The 17,936-nt window shown below is 66.3% G+C and overlaps 7 protein-coding genes across 11 annotated transcripts in view; 5 read left to right on the top strand and 2 right to left on the bottom strand.

Annotated features, from left to right (window-relative positions):
* The window catches only part of SIK3 (SIK family kinase 3), a 69,739-nt gene extending 64,853 nt beyond the window's left edge, over positions 1–4,886 (top strand). For all 4 annotated transcript variants that reach the window (XM_068172088.1, XM_068172090.1, XM_068172089.1 and 1 more), the window contains 4 exons: positions 1,653–1,816; positions 2,543–2,675; positions 2,764–2,931; positions 3,247–4,886. In XM_068172088.1, the coding sequence (XP_068028189.1) occupies positions 1,653–1,816; positions 2,543–2,675; positions 2,764–2,921 (455 nt within the window). In that variant the 3' untranslated portion in view covers positions 2,922–2,931; positions 3,247–4,886. The remainder of the gene's footprint in view (positions 1–1,652; positions 1,817–2,542; positions 2,676–2,763; positions 2,932–3,246) is intronic.
* SIDT2 (SID1 transmembrane family member 2) overlaps positions 1–17,936 on the bottom strand; it is a 207,468-nt gene that overhangs the window by 81,447 nt on the left and 108,085 nt on the right. The window lies entirely within an intron of this gene.
* On the top strand, positions 5,656–7,571 carry APOA1 (apolipoprotein A1). The gene is made up of 4 exons (XM_068172148.1): positions 5,656–6,052; positions 6,215–6,270; positions 6,496–6,649; positions 6,726–7,571. The coding sequence occupies exons 2-4, from the start codon at positions 6,228–6,230 to the stop codon at positions 7,321–7,323; spliced, it is 795 nt and encodes a 264-aa protein (XP_068028249.1). The 5' UTR covers positions 5,656–6,052; positions 6,215–6,227; the 3' UTR covers positions 7,324–7,571.
* APOC3 (apolipoprotein C3) lies at positions 7,923–8,634 on the bottom strand. The gene is made up of 3 exons (XM_068172142.1): positions 8,490–8,634; positions 8,245–8,371; positions 7,923–8,114 (listed from the first exon to the last, which is right to left on the bottom strand). The coding sequence occupies exons 1-3, from the start codon at positions 8,545–8,547 to the stop codon at positions 8,018–8,020; spliced, it is 282 nt and encodes a 93-aa protein (XP_068028243.1). The 5' UTR covers positions 8,548–8,634; the 3' UTR covers positions 7,923–8,017.
* Positions 10,174–11,742, top strand: APOA4 (apolipoprotein A4). Of its 2 annotated transcripts, XM_068172145.1 has the most exons (5): positions 10,174–10,212; positions 10,334–10,400; positions 10,524–10,650; positions 10,734–11,079; positions 11,179–11,742. In XM_068172145.1, the coding sequence occupies exons 2-5, from the start codon at positions 10,352–10,354 to the stop codon at positions 11,659–11,661; spliced, it is 1,005 nt and encodes a 334-aa protein (XP_068028246.1). In that variant the 5' UTR covers positions 10,174–10,212; positions 10,334–10,351; the 3' UTR covers positions 11,662–11,742. The 2 variants fall into 2 exon arrangements, with proteins under 2 accessions (XP_068028246.1, XP_068028245.1); XM_068172144.1 differs by having other exon boundaries at positions 10,181–10,212; positions 10,734–11,742.
* On the top strand, positions 12,985–14,436 carry APOA5 (apolipoprotein A5). The gene is made up of 2 exons (XM_068172143.1): positions 12,985–13,275; positions 13,436–14,436. The coding sequence occupies exons 1-2, from the start codon at positions 13,070–13,072 to the stop codon at positions 14,388–14,390; spliced, it is 1,161 nt and encodes a 386-aa protein (XP_068028244.1). The 5' UTR covers positions 12,985–13,069; the 3' UTR covers positions 14,391–14,436.
* Positions 14,426–17,936, top strand: part of ZPR1 (ZPR1 zinc finger) — a 437,500-nt gene continuing 433,989 nt past the window's right edge. The window contains exons 1-14 of the mRNA XM_068172137.1: positions 14,426–14,626; positions 15,010–15,171; positions 15,288–15,378; positions 15,467–15,537; positions 15,759–15,845; positions 15,922–16,044; positions 16,114–16,167; positions 16,253–16,319; positions 16,515–16,585; positions 16,823–16,912; positions 17,019–17,129; positions 17,225–17,311; positions 17,406–17,471; positions 17,658–17,816. Of these exons, the coding sequence (XP_068028238.1) occupies positions 14,432–14,626; positions 15,010–15,171; positions 15,288–15,378; positions 15,467–15,537; positions 15,759–15,845; positions 15,922–16,044; positions 16,114–16,167; positions 16,253–16,319; positions 16,515–16,585; positions 16,823–16,912; positions 17,019–17,129; positions 17,225–17,311; positions 17,406–17,471; positions 17,658–17,792 (1,410 nt within the window). The 5' untranslated portion in view covers positions 14,426–14,431 and the 3' untranslated portion in view covers positions 17,793–17,816. The remainder of the gene's footprint in view (positions 14,627–15,009; positions 15,172–15,287; positions 15,379–15,466; positions 15,538–15,758; positions 15,846–15,921; positions 16,045–16,113; positions 16,168–16,252; positions 16,320–16,514; positions 16,586–16,822; positions 16,913–17,018; positions 17,130–17,224; positions 17,312–17,405; positions 17,472–17,657; positions 17,817–17,936) is intronic.

Raw genomic sequence — 17,936 nt, forward strand, 5'->3', positions numbered from 1 at the left:
TCTGTTTGGGATGTGACTGAGCTGCCTGTGAGCGGCCCTGCTCCAGTTTTGCTCCAGCGTGGCCGTCCCGGGGCTGGGAGCGCTGCCCATGGGAAACCTGCCTGGGCTCGGCGCGGAGGGAGCCGAGCTGGCGGTGCCAGCGTCACATGCCACGGTGACACAAAGGATGTGGGGATGAAAGGCTCTCCTCTGCAGGCCTGGGGGTGTGAGTTCGGGGTGTCTGTCCCTTGGTCCAGAGCAGCATCTGCAGAGGTGAAGTGCTGGCATTGGGAAGCAGCTGGTTTTTGGGTCCTGGCTCTTCCAGGCTGAGGGAACTCGTCACCCGCAGCACAGGGACTGGGGCCGGGGCTGTTTGTGGAGCTGGAGCAGCAGGCTGCTGGCCCCAACCACTGTTCCCACAGTTGGAGCAGCATCCCAAGCAGTGTGTGGGTGGCACTGATCCGCTAACATCTGTTACCTCATGTTTTCCTTCTCGCTTTGCCGGGAAAGCTGACTGTTAACCGCACGTAACCCCACGGTTGTGCAAAGGAAGGGGGAGGCTGCATCTCTGACTGCCCTGGGACAGGGCTCCGGCAGGAATGCCACATTCCTGATGGAGGACGGGCACGGGGAGCAGTGTGCTGGCTGTGCTGTCCATGCTCTGCCGTGCTCTGTCCATGTGCTGCCTGTGGAGACCACATGGGATGGGGTCTCACTTAAATTCTGCTAGATTTGTGGACAGATTTTGGGACTGCTCTGTGCAGGGGCAAGCACGATCCTTGTGGGACCATGTGGGGATGTTCTAGATTCTATGAGATCCCTTCAGGGAGCAGTTTTGGGGCAGTTGCAGTGCCAGCTGGGCTGTGCAGCGTCCCGGCACAGCAGGACATCACTTCCCACTGGCCAAAGCCCTGGGAAAGCTCTGGCTTTGTGAGGGATGTACCTCAGCTGTGTCACCTCGGGGCAGCTCCCCAGCGCTCGCAGGCGTTTGTGCTCGGCAGGGTCCGCGCTCAGCGAGCTCAGCCCCGATGACAGGCTCCTCCATGGCTCAGGACTTTATCCAAAACATCGTGTACTTGATGAGAGGCTTTGCCTGATAGGAATGTGGCCTTTGCCCTCAGTCACAAGAGCTTGCAGTGCAGATGGACTTTGCCAGGCAGAGCACTCGTGTGCTCCCGCAGCCAGATTGGGGGGGGGCAGGGAGAAGTCATCTGATAAAAGTGAAGATCCTGGCCAGCTCTTCCAGCAGGATTATGTTGCTTACAATTGCCAAGGGGCCCTGCTGGAGCATCCCGTGTTGGAGGCTCCCCCAGCTCTTGTGTAACGATGTGGGGGTCGAGCTCAGGCTCGAGGGGAAGGCAGAAGTGGGAAAGGGTCTGGTTCCTGTGCTCCTGCCCCAGTGCCTCCAGCTTAAGGCTGTTTTTGTAGACCTGATGGAAGGCAGCTAGCATTGGGATCTTTTGGGATGTTGAAGCTGGAGGGAGAAGCCTGTGTGAGTGCAGCTGGGGGCAGTGGTGCTGCACCACTCTTAACTGGAGCAGCCGGAGGTCCTGTCCCTGCTCTGCCAGCAAGGAGCGTTTGTGTGTGGCATCACATCTCAGTTCTGCAGTGGCACAGTGGCTGCGGGTTCCTTGTACTAACCTGTCCTTTTTCTGTCCTGTCTGGCTCTCAAGAGTCCATCGTAGGGAACTGCATGGACAGGAGCTCCCCCGGCCAAGCCATGCAGGTGCCCGACCACAACGGCCTGGGCTACCCCGTGCGCCCCTCGTCCAGCGAGCACCCGCGGCCCCGCACCCTGCAGAGACATCACACCATCCAGAACAGCGATGATGCCTACGTAGGTGCCTTTGCCTCCCAGGTCCCCCCTCTGGAACAGCCTGGCCTGGCTGTGGCCACCCAGGGCTCTGCAGACACATCCAGCCCAGCCGTGGGTCCAGCACTGCTGTGAAGGAGCTGGTCATGGTAGCCCAGACCTCAGTGCTCTGCACCCTCTGGGGTTTGGGGTGTGGGAAGTGTCCTACCCAAATCTTGATGTGTGCTTTGCTACAGCTCCCTTCTGCTGTAGATGAGAATGTCAGCTTCACTTGGCTCAGTGGTGCCCAGTGACAGGACGAGGAGCGATGGCCAGAAACTAAAACACAACAAGTTCCACCTCAACGTTAGGAAGAACTTCTTCCCATGGAGGGTGGCAGAGCACTGAACAGCCGCCCAGGGTAGGGCCTGGAGTCTCCCTCTCTGGAGACATCCGAAAACCACCCAGACGTGTTTCTCTGTCACCTCCTCCAGGTGTCCCTGCCTTGTCAGGGCTTTGTGCTGGATGATCTCCTGATCTCCCTTCCACCCCCAGCTATGCTGTGATTCTGTTAGTTCAGAGGGATTTGGACCATTCAGTCCATCCTCCTGTTGAAGGGACAGGCTGCACCCAAGCTGTGCCTGTTGCAGTTCTTGTCTTTCCAAACCCTTGCTGAAGGTTTGCAGAGGCTCCCTGGGCACCCTGTCCATGGGCAGATGGGGGACAGCAGGATACTGAGCTCCCCCTGAGTGTGCCGTGCCATCTCCACAGGTGCAGTTGGATAACTTGCCTGGAATGAGTTTGATGGCAGGAAAAGCCCTCAGCTCTGCTCGGATGTCCGACGCCGTGCTCAGCCAGTCGTCGCTGATGGCCAGTCAGCAGCTGCGCGACAGGGACGGCGAGGGTGAGCCCGGGGCTGCCCGCGGGGCAGGGAGCTCCTCGGGGAGCTGAGTCACGGCCACAGGTGCTGAGTCACCTCTTTGCCCTTCCAGAATGCGGGGAGAGTTTGGAAGGTCAAGAGCACGCGAACCTGGGCGATGGCAGCCAGCACCTCAACACCTCCTGCTACCCCTCGACGTGTATCACGGACGTCCTGCTGAGCTACAAGCACCCGGAGGTGCCCTTTGGGATGGAGCAGGCAGGGGTGTAACCAGGAGGGAGTGAGTATCCGTGTGCCCTTCTTTCACCACACCACACCTCGGGCTGCACTCCCAGGGGTCACCTTCCCTGCTCATTGCTCCCGTGCTGGGGGTGGGACCATCCGCTCGGAGCTCCTGTGCTGAAGCTGTTTGCTGTGCCCCCTTTGCCTAGGGACAGCATCCCTCCTTCCAGGCTTGTGCTGCGCTCAGGCCCCTCTGCATGGCAGGGTCTCTCTCCTGGGGCAGGGTCAGGAATGGCCTGGGAATGCTGGAGGGCTGTGGGAAGAGATGTGCCATTCTGGTGTCCCCTAACATCTGTCTTTCTCTCTCTTGCAGGGTTTGTGTACAGCTCTGAAATGAAAAGGTCCATTTTAAACCAACAGTATCTAGCAGCATTGCGCCAAATTGCCGTAGTATTTCTGACTAACTGGAATACCATGGCCCCTCTCCTCATCCTCACTTCATCCAGTGTGTCGTTCCTTCGGGTTCTTTAATTTCTGCCACACTTGCCTGAAACTCCAGCTGCACCCAGAGCCCTGTGCCCCACACGGAGGATCGGCCTCGGCACCGGGGCTGCTCTGGGGGCTGGCCCTGCCCGGGGCCCCGCGCCGGGCTGAGCGTCCCTGGAGCCTGCCCTGAGCAGGTCCAAGGGGGCTGGAGCTGCTCCTGGATGGAGGCCACGCTCTCCTTCCACTCTGTCCCTCTGCCCTGGGGGTCCGGGCCTGGCAGCGCTGGCGGGCCCTCCCCACCCCGGTGCAATCCACTTCTTGTCTCACCTCTGTCTGCTCTGTTCCCTCTCGTGTGTTGGGGTGCTGACAGGATCACCCCTGCCCTGCCCTCCCTCCCCTTTTCTTTCCAAATCTGCCACGACTTGGGGTTTTTTCTTTTCCTGGCTAATATAGGGCAGACGGATTTTTCTTTGTTTCCTTCGCTTTTCCTCCTGATCACGTAGGAATTGTTTTTTTTTTGGTAAATGTTGTTTTATTATTATTGTTATTAATAAAAGGCAAAAGGAATTTCTGTTTGAGAGAAATTTTTAACTAGATTCTGTTCTATATGAATTGTGACTTGCACCTTTTGTTCAAAGTATTTTATTTCTTTTAATGACATTGTACTTGTGACTGGTTTTCTCTCGTGCCAGTGGCGACAGTGGTAATTCTCCTTATACAGTCGGGACGTGCAGAGGTCTCTTCTTTGTCCCTTTTCCATCCTTTCCGTGGTGGATAGAGCGGGAGCCCCCCATCCCGCTGGGGCTCAGGAGCACGTGGTGTCACCCTTGCCTTTGGGACTTGACAAGCTCCAGCTCACATCCTTCTTTCTGACATTTGTTCCGGAATATTTTTTAAAACTAAAGGAAACATCGACCCAGCCCTCCTGACTTCGCACAGAAGGAAGTGTGAAACCAGCACGGCAGAGGTGACTTTGCTATCCTTACCCCGTGCCTCTTCCCGGCCTCCCCTTCTCCGGGAGAAGGACGCTGACAGCTCTGCGATCCCGAGAATCAGAGAGGAGGGGAAGCTCCACAGCCCTCTCCCGGCGCCTCCGGGCTGGGGGAGCCCGCCGCATGGAGCGGGAGGGCTGCAAGCCTTTTGCTCTGTCCCTTTGGTTCATTTTCCTTTTGTTTACATGACACTGTATCCTGGGAGAGTCGCCGGGCCCCCCCCAGCAGCAGCTGCCCCGCAGGGCCGCGTCACCGTGCCATCCGCAGTATCACACTTTTTTTATCATGGCTTTGTATTGTAGTAATCAATACGCGCAGTATATGTTGAATGTATATTAATATACTTTGCTATTATTTCTGTTTTTTGGAAATGTCAGAAGTATTTTTTTTTCTTCCTCATTTATGTTGGACTAAAAACGAACAGGAAAAAAAAAAGTTTCAGTAAATCTTCAGTCCATTTTTTGTGGGTCACTTGCAACTAGTCAATTAGTTGGACAGTGGGATCATAACAAATAAAACCATGATTATGATCTTCCCTGGGCTCTTGTTTGCCTTGTTGCTCAACACCAAAGTTCAAGGGGCGGCAGCTGCTGTGTCCCCAGTCCATCTCTTGCCCCGGGCTCCAGCAGCCCCCTGGCTGGGTTTCCCGAAGCCCCCCCGGCTCTCGCAGCCCCCCTGCAGCCGGGGCCCGGCGGAGCCCGGCTCACTGTGCCCGTGTGGGGACCGGCAGTGCTGCAGATCAGAGCCCGCCGGGCATCTGCTGCACTGGGGCTGTTCCAGCTGTGGGTAGACTCTGGGAGGCGCAGGGAGCTGTGCCTGTGCCTGCAGCACCTGCGGCGGCAGTTCCCGTGCGATGCTCTTGAGGTGCCCAGCGGGCTGGCACGGGCTGGGGCTGCAGGGAGCCGGTGCCACCCAGAAACAGGAGCATCATTGCTCTGTAGCAGCTCCCCCTGGCATTGCCAGCCCCGCACATCCCCTGCAGCCCCTCTGGGGCCATGGCCCGTCTCTCCCTGTCCCCTCTCTCCCCTTGCCAGGCCGGGCTCAGCCCTGTGCGCTTGATTCCTGTGCATCCCTGGACACTGGTGACGGTGGGGCAGGGAAGCACCTGAGGTTGGCTCGGGCTGACGGGGGTTTCGGGGCGGCCGTGCCAGTGCTGGTGCCTGCTCTGAGCTGAGCCTTGCCTTTGCCCGGGTCCCCATCGAGGGCTGGCGAGGGCGGGCAGGGGCGCAGCTCCCGGGACCTCTGAGCTGGGGACGCAGCGGGAAAAGGGGGTGACGTGAGCGGCCCCCCGAAGGACGGGGCACAGACCCGCGGCCGAGGCGAGGGGTCCGGGTACGGCAGGCCAAATCCCTGCGGGAATAAACCTTGTCCCCGGGCCGGCGGCCAATCCCTGGGGGCTGCGAGGGGCCCCGGCAAGGCCGCAGGGCCAGCGGGAATCTGGGTCACCGGGAGCGTAAACAGCTCCTTGGCCGGCGAGGCGCGTCCCGCGGGGAGCTCCTGTTTGCTCGCCGCCCCTGCCAAGCCCGCGCTCCTCGGCGATGCTGCGCGATCCTTGAACCCTGCGCGCCACATCGCCCGCCGGGAGCGCGTCCCGGGGCCGCCGCGCTGGCTTATCTCCGCGGAACTGCCCCTCCGGCATAAATAGCGGCGGCGGAGCCCCGGCCGCTCAGACGGGACGAGCAGCAGCGGTAGAGAGAGCTGGTAAGAGGCCGGGCTGCTCCGCAGGAGCCGCAGGGACAGAGCGGTGCCCCTCGCCCGCCGCCCCGGCGGGGACCCCTCGAGCCGGGCTGGGGGCTCAGCCCCTCGAGCCGGGGTTGGCTTTGCCGCGGCTCCCCGCGCCCAACTCTCTTGCTCTGCCCGCAGGTCCAGCGCGAAGATGAGAGCCGTGGTGTTGACCCTCGCCCTGCTCTGCCTGACGGGTAGGTCCGGACGAGGCTGGAGCCCCGCGGGACGGAGCAGCACGGGCGGGATGGGGCGGCCGAGCCCGACGCGAGCGCTGCTGGAAGCCGCCGGTTTCCGAAGCGCTTTGCGAGTCGGGCTGCAGCCAAGGGGCTCCCTGGTTCCTCCCGAGCCGGGCAGGACCCCGGCAGGGCTGGAGCCCTCCCCGAGCGGCGTGTCCTGAGCAAATCCGGCGCTCCCCGCAGGCACCCAGGCCCGCTCCTTCTGGCAGCACGATGAGCCCCAGGCACCCCTGGATCGCCTCAAGGACATGCTCGATGTGTACCTGGAGACAGTGAAGGCCAGCGGCAAGGAAGCCATTGCCCAGTTCGAGGCCTCCACCGTGGGCAAACAGCTGGAGTAAGTGGGAGGTGTGTGGCGGGGGGGCTGGCGGGGGGCCCCGGGCACCGAGCGTGACCTCCCTCCCGTCCCGCAGCCTGAAGCTGGGCGAGAACCTCGACACGCTGGGCGCAGCCGCCGCCAAGCTGAGAGAGGACGTGGCCCCCTACTACAAAGAGGTGCGGGAGATGTGGCTGAAAGACACCGAGTCCCTGCGCCAGGAGCTGACCAAGGACCTGGAGGAGGTGAAGGAGAAGATCAAGCCCTTCCTGGACCAGTTCTCTGCCAAGTGGACGGAGGATCTGGAGCAGTACCGCCAGCGCCTGGCACCCCTCGCCCAGGAGCTGAAGGAGCTCAGCAAGCAGAAGGTGGAGCTGCTGCAGCAGAAGCTGACCCCGGTGGCCGAGGAGGCGCGGGACCGTCTGCGCGGGCACGTCGAGGAGCTGCGCAAGAACGTGGCCCCCTTCAGCGATGAGCTGCGGCAGAAGCTGAGCCAGAAGCTGGAGGAGATCCGGGAGAAGGGCATCCCCCAGGCCGCTGAATACCAGGCCAAGGTGGTGGAGCAGCTCAGCAACCTGCGGGAGAAGATGACGCCCCTGGTGCAGGACTTCAAGGAGCGCCTCACCCCCTACACCGAGACCCTCAAGGCCCGTTTCCTCAGCTTGCTGGAGGAGCTCCAGAAGACCGTGGCCTGAGCTGCCGGCCGGCGCCGCCAGGGACTGACCCCAGCCCCGCTCCGCAGCCGCCCCGGGTGCTCCCTGCCCTGCCCCGGGCACTTCTCCTCAGGGGGCTCTGGGGACAGGCTGCAGGAGCCCCGGGCCAGCCCAGGCCTAGGGTGTCCTCCCCGGAGACCCCCCTCTTCCCCTAGAATTGCATCCCCAACCCGGCGTCGCTCTCAGCTTTGCCTCCCTTTTGAGAAATAAACTTGACTTAAGTTATTGGAGCTCGCTCAGTCTTTGCAGTGGATGCTGGAGGGGGCAAGGGGTGCTCTGAGCTGGGGGTACTGGGGGACCCAGAGGGAGTGGGGAGACAAGGGGGCTGGTGAGGGGTGCCCTGGGCTCGCCCAGTACTGAGTCCAGCTCTGCACAAGGTGCAGCTGCACTCAGCCCCACACAGGGCGCTGAGGTATGGTGGCACTGAATTTGCAGGAGTTTTTGGAAGCAAGCACCCGGCTGCTGTCACCCTGAGCACCCCGACACGGCCGTGTGCACCCCATTGCTCGTGTCTGTGCCAGCCCCCCTTCCCCTGCGGGTCACACTCCTCCTCGCCAGCCCCCAGTGATGGCACCACAGCGTTTGCGTCAGCCCCGCTTTATTGAGAGCACCACGACAGCGGGTGGGAGCCGGGGGGTCCCCAGCCCCGACAGACCCCGGGCAGCCCCTGGCGAGGCTACGCGGCCGGAGTCTTCTTCAAGAGCTCCGCCAGCTGCTCCTTGAGCCACGCCAGCCTCTGCTTCGCCAGCTCCGCGTTGTCCGACAGCCACTGCCTGCAGGGGAGGGGAGGGCAGGGGGTCAGCGCGGGGCCCTGGCCGGGCTCCCCGCCGGCACCGGGGGGACAGGGACCGGGACGGGGACAGGGATGGGGACGGGGATGGGGCTGGCGGGGTTCGGGAGCACCTGGCCTGCTGAGCCGCCTCCGACTCCCGCACCCTGCTGAAGGCGTCCTTGGCCATTGCCGTGGCTTTCTGGGCCAGCTCCTGCACCTTCTGCACCAGCGCCTTCGGCTCCTCGGGTGAGTCGGCCCCTGCAAGCACGAGCCTGGTGGGACTGGGGGCACGGGGTCCCGCGGCTGTGCCCCCCCGTGTGTGCCCCCAGCACCCTGAGCCCCGAGCCCTCCTCCTGCGCAGCCCCCGGGCCCTTACTTGCTCCCACCGCCAGGACGGCCGTGCAGGCGAGCAGGAACAGCAGCGCCGCCTTCATGGCTGGGGAGAGAGCAGAGCGCACGATGTGGGGCGGCAGGGGGGGCACGGGGGTCCCGTGCCCGTCCCCTTCCCAGCACAACCCTCGCCAGGGATGTCCCCACTCACCTGTGCCGGGCTCTGTGACGCGGGGGCAGCCCCGGGCTCCCTCTTTATACCCTCCCGACCGCCGCCCTGGGGGATTCGTGCAAAGGTCAGGGCAGGGCGCGGGGGGGCTGCAGGGGCGCTGCGCCCAGCCAGGAGTTGGGAAATCCCGCGGGGACGGAGCCTGCTGGGGCCCCGCGTGTCTGCGCGTGTGCGCACAGAGCTGTGCAAGCGTGGCCGTGGGCACACGCGTGGGCGCAGCCAGCCCGGTGCCCGCGGAGGGCACAGCCCTGGGCACGCACGGCACAAGGGTGACATCCAGCGGCCCTGTCCCCGGGCACGACGCCCTCGGGCACCGCGAGGCTCTTCGGACCTTGTCACTGCCACTGCCTGGCTGGTCCCTGCCCCTGCCCGCCGTGCCCTTTGCCCGCAGTGACACATCGTCGCGGCTCCGCTGTCTCCGGGGCGGGGGTGGGCTGGGCCGGGGGCTGCCCCCCGGGTGTGCGCCGAGAGCCCGATGCCCACGGCCGGGGACACGCAGGGGTCCCAGCTGCATTCCCAGGCACCGTGTGGCTGCAGCGCCCTGCAGTGTCCTGGCCTCTTCCTGTGCCAGGGCTTCCTCCAGGAGCCTGGACTGGGAAGGAGCGATGCCATCCTGCCTGTGCACAGCCTCGTGTGTCCCCCTGAGCCCGTGTCCTGCCCCCGAGCCCGTGTCCTGCCCCGCTGCCCAGCCCAGCCCAGCGGGTGGCAGAGCTGGGAGGTCCCCGCAGCATCCCCAGCCCCCGTGTCCTGTCGCACTGCCTCCCACCCCACAACCACACATCCCAGGTGCTGCCCTGCCAGCACTGACAGAGCACTGAGGTGTTACAGGTAAAAATGATCAAGCCGAATTTAATAATTACTAAAATAGATTTTTATTTCGCGACCGAGATTCGGTCCGAGATAGCCACAATCGAAAAAGGTCAGTGCCGAGCCCGGGGATCATCAGGGAGTTACTGGAATTTGGCATTGAGATGCGTCTTCCTGATGGCTCTGGCTATCTCAGTCTGAGTTATTTATCGAGCATTCGTCATCTGGGTATTCCTCGGATCACCTCGGAGAAGCACCCATCTCCTTGCGAGCCTCGTTTATTCGCTTGCAAATTAGGTCCTTTTCTCCCTGCTGCCAGCTGCGGCTTCGAAATGTGGGAAGCGACCTTCCCCTCCCCGGAATGAGTGCTTAGGAGAACTTACAGGAATATTTCTAATATAACATATTTCATATGTCTATTTCTCATATGCACGAATTATTCAAAATACACATAACAGAGGTGTCCCCACAGCCCGAGTCCCCGTCCCCAGGAGGGGCCCGGTGTGTCCTGCGTACCCCCACCCCGTCTGTCCCTGTCACCCCCCTGGAGGCTGGCGGGGCCGCGGGTGATGTCAGGGCTCTGGGTGGTGTCAGGTGCCTCCACGTTGTGACCGTGCTAAAGTCCAAGCCCGTGCTGTGTCACAGCCTGCGTGGAAGGTGCAGGAGCGCTCGGGCTGCATAAATAGTGCTGGGAGCTGCCGGCTCTGCAGGTACCGCGGCACTGGCAGCACAGGTGAGCAGCTGCAGGGGCTGGGGGGAGCCAGGAGGGAGCCCGGGTCTCCATGGCCTCTGGCAGGGCGCTGGGGGGCTGCTGGTCCCTGGGGCTTCCTTCACCTCTCTCTGTGCTCCCGCAGGAGTCCCCAGCGCTCAGGATGGCGCCCAAGGCGGCCGCCCTTGTCCTGGTTCTCCTTGCGATCTCAGGTGAGGTGGCGCGAGGGTCCCGGGCGCCAGCGGGGCGGCGCTGCCCCGGGGCGGCGATGGGAACGTCCCCGCTGTCCCTGGGGAACGGGACCGTGCGAGCGCTGACCCCAGCACCCCCTGCAGGCTCACGGGCCGATGTGAACCCTGACGAGGTGGCCAGCGTGATCTGGAAGTACTTCACGGAGCTGGGCAGCAATGCCAAGGACACGGTGGACCAGCTGCAGCAGACCGAGATCAGCAAGCAGCTCAAGTGAGCCCAGCCGCGGTGCCGGGGGGGCCAGGCAGGGCCCGGGGGTGCGGGCACACAGGCCCTGACGTGTCCCCTCTCCCCAGCACCCTGCTGAAGGGCAACCTGCAGAGCGTCAGCGCCTACGCCGAGGACCTGCAGGAGCGCCTGGTGCCCTTTGCCACCGAGCTGCAGGCGCGGCTGGCGCAGGACTCGCAGCGGCTGAAGGAGCAGATCCGGCGGGAGCTGCAGGAGCTGCAGGCCAAGCTGGCGCCCTACGCCGACGAGGTGCACCAGCAGATCGGCACCAACATCCGGCAGCTGCAGGCCAAGATGAGCCCGTACGCCGAGGAGCTGCGCTCCCAGGTGGACCGCAGCGCCGGGGAGCTGAAGCGGGCGCTGGAGCCCTACGCGGCCGAGCTGCGGGAGCGGCTGCAGGACAACGCCGAGAGCGTCCAGGCCTCCCTGAGCCCCTACGCTGACCGGCTGCAGCAGCAGATCGACAGCGGCGTGGAGAGCGTCAAGCAGCGGCTGTCGCCCATGGCGGACGAGCTGAAGGCGCAGGTGGAGCAGAGCGTGGCCGAGCTGCGGCGCGGGCTCAGCCCCTACGCCCAGGAGGTGCAGGACGGCCTCAACCGGCAGCTGGAGAGCCTGACCGTGCAGATGGAGCGGGCGGCCGAGGAGCTGCGTGCCCGCCTGGCCGCCAGCTCCGAGGAGCTGCGCGCCCAGCTGAGCCCGCTGGCCCGGGAGCTGCGCGAGGCGGCGAGCGGAGACGCCGAGGGCCTGCGGCAGCGCCTGGCGCCCCTGGCCCAGCAGCTGGAGCAGCGCGTGGGGCAGACGCTGGAGACCTTCCGGCAGCAGGCGGCTCCCTTCGGAGAGACCTTCGGGAAGCAGCTGGTGCAGCGGCTGGAGGAGATGCGCGGCAAGCTGGATTCGGGCGCTGCCGGCGTGGAGGACCACCTGGAGCTGCTGGAGAAGGAGGTGCGGGAGAAGGTGGCTGCTTTCCTCAGCACCGTCCCACCCCCGCAGAATTAAGCCACCCCGCCCGGCCATCCCCACACATTCCAAGCGTTCCTGGCCACTTCCAGTGGTAGAAATAAATCTCCTTGTGATGCACGTGCTGGTCCGTGTCCTTCCTTCCCACAGCATCCCGCTGTCCATCCTACCCCGGGATGGGACACCTGGGGCACCCTCAGCTGCTCTGAAGGGGGAGCATCACCCCGAATTCGGGCTCTGGGGCATCAGGGAGAGGGAGCAGAGGTGGGGTCAGGTGCGTGGGAGGTCTCTGTGGTGGCTGGCGATGGCGGCAGCCAGGTGAGCCCATGGGCCAGCACCGGGCCGGGGCCGCGCTGTCCCCTCATCACGGCTGGGGGCACCCAGGTGGCCGCAGAGGGGCAGAGCCCCGGGGAGCGGCCAAACATCGCCCCCGCGGCGGGGCAGCGGCTGCCAGGCGGGGCGGGGTCTCTGGGTGGGTGACAGACGCCTCGTCCGCGCAGCGCAGCGGGGCTGGGGCACCGAGGGGCAAAGAGACCGAGGCGCTCTGCCGCCAGGAGCCCGGGCTGCGACGGACGGGACGAGCCGAGGCTCGGCCAGCGCTGCCCGGAGCGACCTCACGTGCGGGCCCGGGCGAGGGAGCCGCGCGGACTTTGGTGCCGGGGCAGCGCTGGCGACTGCTCGGCGTTTCACCCCGGGAGCGCTGGACTTCGCCCGCGCCGCGGCGTGCCCGGGTTTATTCCCGGGAAGAACCAGCGCGCCAAGCAAAGGGCACACGCGCGGCGGGCCGGGCGGCCGGCGGGAGCGCAGCCGCGGAAGGGGAAGGTGTGAGCCCGACCCGCACAGCCGGAGCCGGGCTCGCCCTCCCGCGCCCACCGCGGGGCTCCAGGCTCCCTTTCCGTCCCGACAGGAGCTGCAGCGGTGTCCCCGTGCCCATCCCCATCCCGCCGCCCCGGCAGCTCCATGCAGCGCTCCCTCCGGGATGCGGAGATGGGCGGCGGGCCAGGGCCAGCGCCGTCCCCCGCGCCCGGGGGGCAGCGGGGATCATTGACCGGCCCCCAGGTCACCTCCCCGGACCTCCACGTTGTGTTTACACGGAGTGAGGTCCAAAAAGCCTTCCCGCACCAAAGCCGCCTTATCGCCGCTCCTCGGCCGCCCCCCCGAGCCGATATAAGGGCGGCCACCGGCCGCCTCCGGGCGGGAGGGACACGGGAGGCGACCGGAGCCAGGTGAGGGGCGGGGGGCTTTAACTGCTGCCTGTGACTCCAGGCGCACAGCAGCAGGGCTGCGGGGGAGCCCGGGTGTTTCGGGGAACCCCAGGTGTTCTTAGGGGAGCTGCGGGACCCCAGGGGCGAGGTCCTCGCGGGGAGCAGCGAGGGGGCGTGCAGCGCAGGCACCGCCCCCCCGAGAGCACTCGGACGGCTCCTCTCCACTCTCCCGCAGCCCGACCATGCTGCTGAAGGCTGCGCTGCTCCTCTCGCTGCTGGCCGGCTGCGGGCCCGGCGGCTCCGGCCGGGCAGCAGCACAAGCCCCGCTCCCGCCCGCAGTGTCCCCGGCCAAGGCGGCGCAGGGCGGGCTCTGGGAGTACCTGAGCCAGCTGACCGGCGACAAGGACAGCCTGGAGCGCGGCCAGAGCAAGCTGGGCAGGGACATGGCGTGAGTGCCGCCCGCGGGTCCCCTCGGGCGCAGACGGGCCCGGCTCTTCCCTCCCTGGGGGCAGCCGGGCCCTCCCCGCGGGGGTGGCGGCGTTTACTGGGGCGTGCGGGGCACAGAGGGGCCGCGGCCACTCGGGGCTCCCGGGGACTGTCCCGTGCAGGAGCCTGAAGGAAAGCATTCGGGACGGGGTCAGCTACGTGGGGGGCTTCCTGGAGAAGCTGTCGCCGCTGAGCAGGGGCCCGCGGCCCCGGCTCTACGAGGACTCGGCCAGCCTGCGCAAGGCCATCCGCAGGGAGCTCGACGGGCTCCGCCTGAAGCTGTCCCCGTACGTGGACGAGGCGCACCAGCAGGTCGGGAAGCAGCTGGACGAGCTCCGGCAGCAGCTGCAGCCGTTCACGGAGGAGCTCCTGGAGCAGGTGTCCCTGCGGGCCCGGGAGCTGCGGCGGCACCTGGTGCCCAGCCGGGAGGTGGCGGCGCAGCTCCTGGACGGCGCCGACGAGCTGCAGCGCTTCGTGGCCCACTACGCCGACAAGATCGCCTTCCACACGGAGCAGGTGAAGGACATCTTCCACCCGTACACGGAGCGGCTGCTGACCGAGATCCACCGCAACGTGGAGGAGCTGCACCGCAGCGTGGCCCCGCACGCCCGCGCCAGCCCCGAGCAGCTCAACCGGCACATCCAGGAGCTGTCCGCCAAGCTGACCCGCAACGCGCGGGACCTGCACCAGCAGATCCAGAGGAACCTGGAGCAGCTGAAGGCGAAGCTGAGCCTGTACCCCGGCAGCCTCGGGGGCCCCGCGGCGCCCCCGGGCCGCTCCCGGGAGGCGCTGGCGCGGGAGGTGCAGCGGCGCGTGGAGGAGTTCCGGCGGGACACGTACGCGCAGATCCAGGCCTTCGCCCGGGCGCTGGACCAGGAGACGGAGGAGATGCGGCTGAAGCTCAGCGCCCGCGCGGAGCCGCCCGAGGGGCCGCCGGACGCGCCGCCGCCGCCCGTGGAGGACCTGCGCGCCCGGCTGGACGCGCTGTGGCGGGACCTGGCGCTGAGCCTGAGCGAGCGGGGCGGGGAGGGCCGCGGGGAGGGCCCCGGGGAGGGCCCGGGGCGGCTCCGGGGCTGAACGCGAATAAAGGCGCCGCCATCGCGGCCCGCGCGCGTCACATGACCCGCCCCGAGCCGCGTGACCCGTGCGTCATCGCCCCGCGCCGCCACGTGACCGCGGCCATCATGTCGGCGCTGGGGGCCGTGGAGGCGGCGGCCGCGCCCGGCGGGTCTCTGTTCCGGCCCCTCAGCGCCGAGGACGGCGAGCAGCAGCCGGCAGAGATCGAGTCCCTGTGCATGAATTGCTTCCGCAACGTGAGGGGCCCCGGGGGGCCGGGCAGCGGCGGCCTGCGGGGGCGGGGGGCAGAGCGGGCCGGGGCGGTACAGGGCTCTCTGGGGGGCAGGGGACGCGCAGCTGTGGCGGCCGGCCTCAGGGGTCTCCGGTGGCCGTGGGGAGGAGCGGGCGGGGCCCGTGGGGGCGATGGGCCACGGGCGAGGAAGGAGCTGCCGCGGCCGCAGCTGCTCTCGGAGCAGGGGGCACCGCTGGGGTCGGGAGGGCGGGTCCCGGTGCTCCCGGGGCTGCGGGGAGGTTTGGGGGGCAGCAGGGCCGGGGCACGGAGCCGCCCGTGCCCGAGGCGCTGTCAGGGCCCCGGGCACGCCCCGCGACCCGGGTTCCCACGAGCCCCTCGCTGCCGCAGGGAGTGACGCGGCTCCTGCTCACCAGGATCCCCTTCTTCAAAGAGATCATCGTCAGCTCCTTCTCGTGCCCCAGCTGCTCCTGGTCCAACACGGAGATCCAGGCAGCGGGCAGGATCCAGGAGCAGGGCGTGCGCTACACCCTGGCCGTCAGCTCCCGGCAGGTGGGCAGCGCCCCGCCCTGTGCCGGGCCGGGGCCGGGGGCTGGGGGCTGCCCTCGCTGCGACCCCCCTGCACCCCAGGGATCCTCAGCCTGCTCCCTGCCTGCGTGTCCCTGCAGGACATGAACAGGGAGGTGGTGAAGACCGAGTGTGCCTCAGCCCGAATTCCAGAGCTGGACTTTGAGATCCCTGCCTTCAGCCAGAAGGGAGGTGGGTGGAGGGAGCAGCTCCTGGGGGGCTCCCGGGCACCCCGGGGTGTGTCAGGGGTGTCCTCAGCTCTGTGTCCTGCCTCGCCCAGTGCTCACCACCATCGAGGGGATCATTGACAGAGCTGTGGCAGGCCTGGAGCAGGACCAGCCCGCCCGCAGGGTAAGGGGCTGCCAAGCAAACCCCTCGGGGATGGGAAATGCCTGGGATGTCCATCCCCGGCCCGCTGGAGCCACACAGGGCTGCTGGGGAGGGCTCTGGGGCCCTGCTTTGTGCCACGGTCACCTTTGGCAGCAGCTCCGGGCTGCCCCTGCAGCAGCTGAACCCCACCTTGGGGGTCTTTTCCGCTTTGAAGGATTCTGTGAGTCCGTGTCCTCTTCCAGGCGAGGGACGAGGAGGTGGCAAGGAAAATAGACGAGTTCATTGGTAAACTGAGGCAGCTGAAGGAAGTCAACTCCCCCTTCACCTTTGTGAGTGCTCCCAGAAGGGCAGCCCTGGCTGGGTGAGGGCTGCAGGACGGCTCCCTCAGGCCCCCTTGTCCTGCAGGTCCTGGATGATCCCTCCGGGAACAGCTTCGTGGAGAACCCGCAGGCGCCGCGGAGGGACGAGGCCCTGGTGGTCACTCACTACAGGAGGAGCCCCCAGCAGTGTGCCCTGCTGGGCCTGGAGGTGGGTGGGACAGCCCCTGCTCCGCGGGGCCCCCAGAGCAGGGAGCAGGAGTTAACGCCGCCCTTGCAGGGAGAGGAGGGCGACGCCAGGCCGCCGGACGCTGCCGAGGACCTGAGGGACGAGGTGGGTGCTGCTGCAGAGCTCGGGGACCCCCGGGCCAGCTGCCCTGGGCTCCTGGGACACTGTGGCCGCCCCTTTTCCCCGCCAGGTGCTGCAGTTCAACACCAACTGCCCCGAGTGCAACGCCCCGGCCAGCACCAACATGAAGTTAGTGCGTATCCTTGGAGGCTGGGCACGGGCTGGGGGCACTGCGGGGCCTGCGCTCTCCCTGCTGCACCACGGGCCTGCAGCAGCTCTCAGGTGGGGCCTGTTGGGGTGCAGGGCTGTCTCAGGGCTGCTCACAACTCCCCAGCGGGGTCCTGCCATCCCCCGGCTGCTGCTTTGACGTTTGCCTTGACTCCCCGCTCCAGAAATCCCACACTTCAAGGAAGTGATCATCATGGCCACCAACTGTGACTCCTGTGGGCACAGGACCAACGAGGTGAGCTGGGCACAGGGCAGTGGGGCAGGGAGTGCTGTTCTGTGCCTTTGTCCCTGAGCTCTGCTTCCCAGGGGGCTGCTGGGGAGGGAAACCGCCTCTGGGGGCATTGCCAGGAGCTGTTCTGTGCTGGGAGGTGAGGCCACTGTCCCAGGTCTGGAGTGGCCTCTGGGCTGCTGGGAGGAGCCCTGTTAAGGCCGGGGTGTGAGCGGGCTGGGAGCTCACCGCGGCCGTTCCCAGGTGAAGTCCGGAGGAGCCATCGAGCCGCAAGGCACCAGGATCACCCTCAGGATTACGGACCCTTCGGACATGACCCGGGACATCCTGAAGGTGCAGCGCCAGGGATACCTGCCCTGTCCTGTCCTCCTGAGGGGCGTGGGGGGTCCAGGGGCCCAGCCCTCCCTGCGTGGGCTCACGGGGGGGCTCGCCTTTGCAGTCAGAGACGTGCAGCGTGGAGATCCCCGAGCTGGAGTTCGAGCTGGGCATGGGAGCGCTGGGGGGGAAGTTCACCACGCTGGAGGGGCTGCTGAAGGACATTCGTGAGCTGGTGAGCGCTCCTGGGCCGGCCCGGGGGGCTCAGCCCCCTCCCCGTCCCCGCTGGAGGGGCTGGCTGCCTCACAGCTGCCTCACCTGCCCCTGCAGGTGGAGAAGAACCCCTTCACGCTGGGGGACAGCTCCACGCCCAGCAGGACAGGGAAGCTGCAGGAGTTCATTGGGAGGCTGCAGGACGTGAGTTCGCTCCGGATTTTCCGCGCTCTGCCCTGGCGCCGGCAGTGCTGAAGGACTGGGAAGAGCCTTGATGGTACATGCTCTGTTCCTGCAGATCATAGAGGGGAAGGCCCAGGCTCACTTCATCATGGATGACCCTGCAGGCAACAGTTACCTTCAGGTACAGCCCCGGGCCCTCGGGCTGAGCTCCCTGAGCAGTCGGGGGGGGTTTATTTCCCTGGCACGTGTTGGCAGTGGGGCTCCCATCAGAGCCCTGGCACCAGCAGGAAGCCCCGCTGGCTCTGTGGGTGCCGGTGCCCGAGCCCGCAGGCGCAGGGGGGTGCAGGAGCTCTGCCCCGTCCCACAGAACGTGTACGCCCCGGAGGAGGACCCGGAGCTGCGCGTGCAGCGCTACGAGCGCTCCTTCGAGCAGAACGAAGAGCTGGGCCTGAACGACATGAAAACAGAGGGCTACGGGCCAGAGCCGGCCTCGGGCCGCTAGCGGGGCCGCCCCGGGCCTGCCCCCGTTCCCCAGCTGCTCCAGGGACCAGCTCGGGTGTGGGGCCAGGACTCCTCTGCCCCTCCTGGGGCTGGGCCTCGGGGCCTCCCCGCGTGAGGCGGGGGTGGAGGCTCCCAATAAAGCTGA

The sequence above is a fragment of the Anomalospiza imberbis genome, chromosome 24 (genome assembly GCF_031753505.1).
Source record: "Anomalospiza imberbis isolate Cuckoo-Finch-1a 21T00152 chromosome 24, ASM3175350v1, whole genome shotgun sequence".
Classification (NCBI taxonomy): domain Eukaryota; kingdom Metazoa; phylum Chordata; class Aves; order Passeriformes; family Viduidae; genus Anomalospiza; species Anomalospiza imberbis.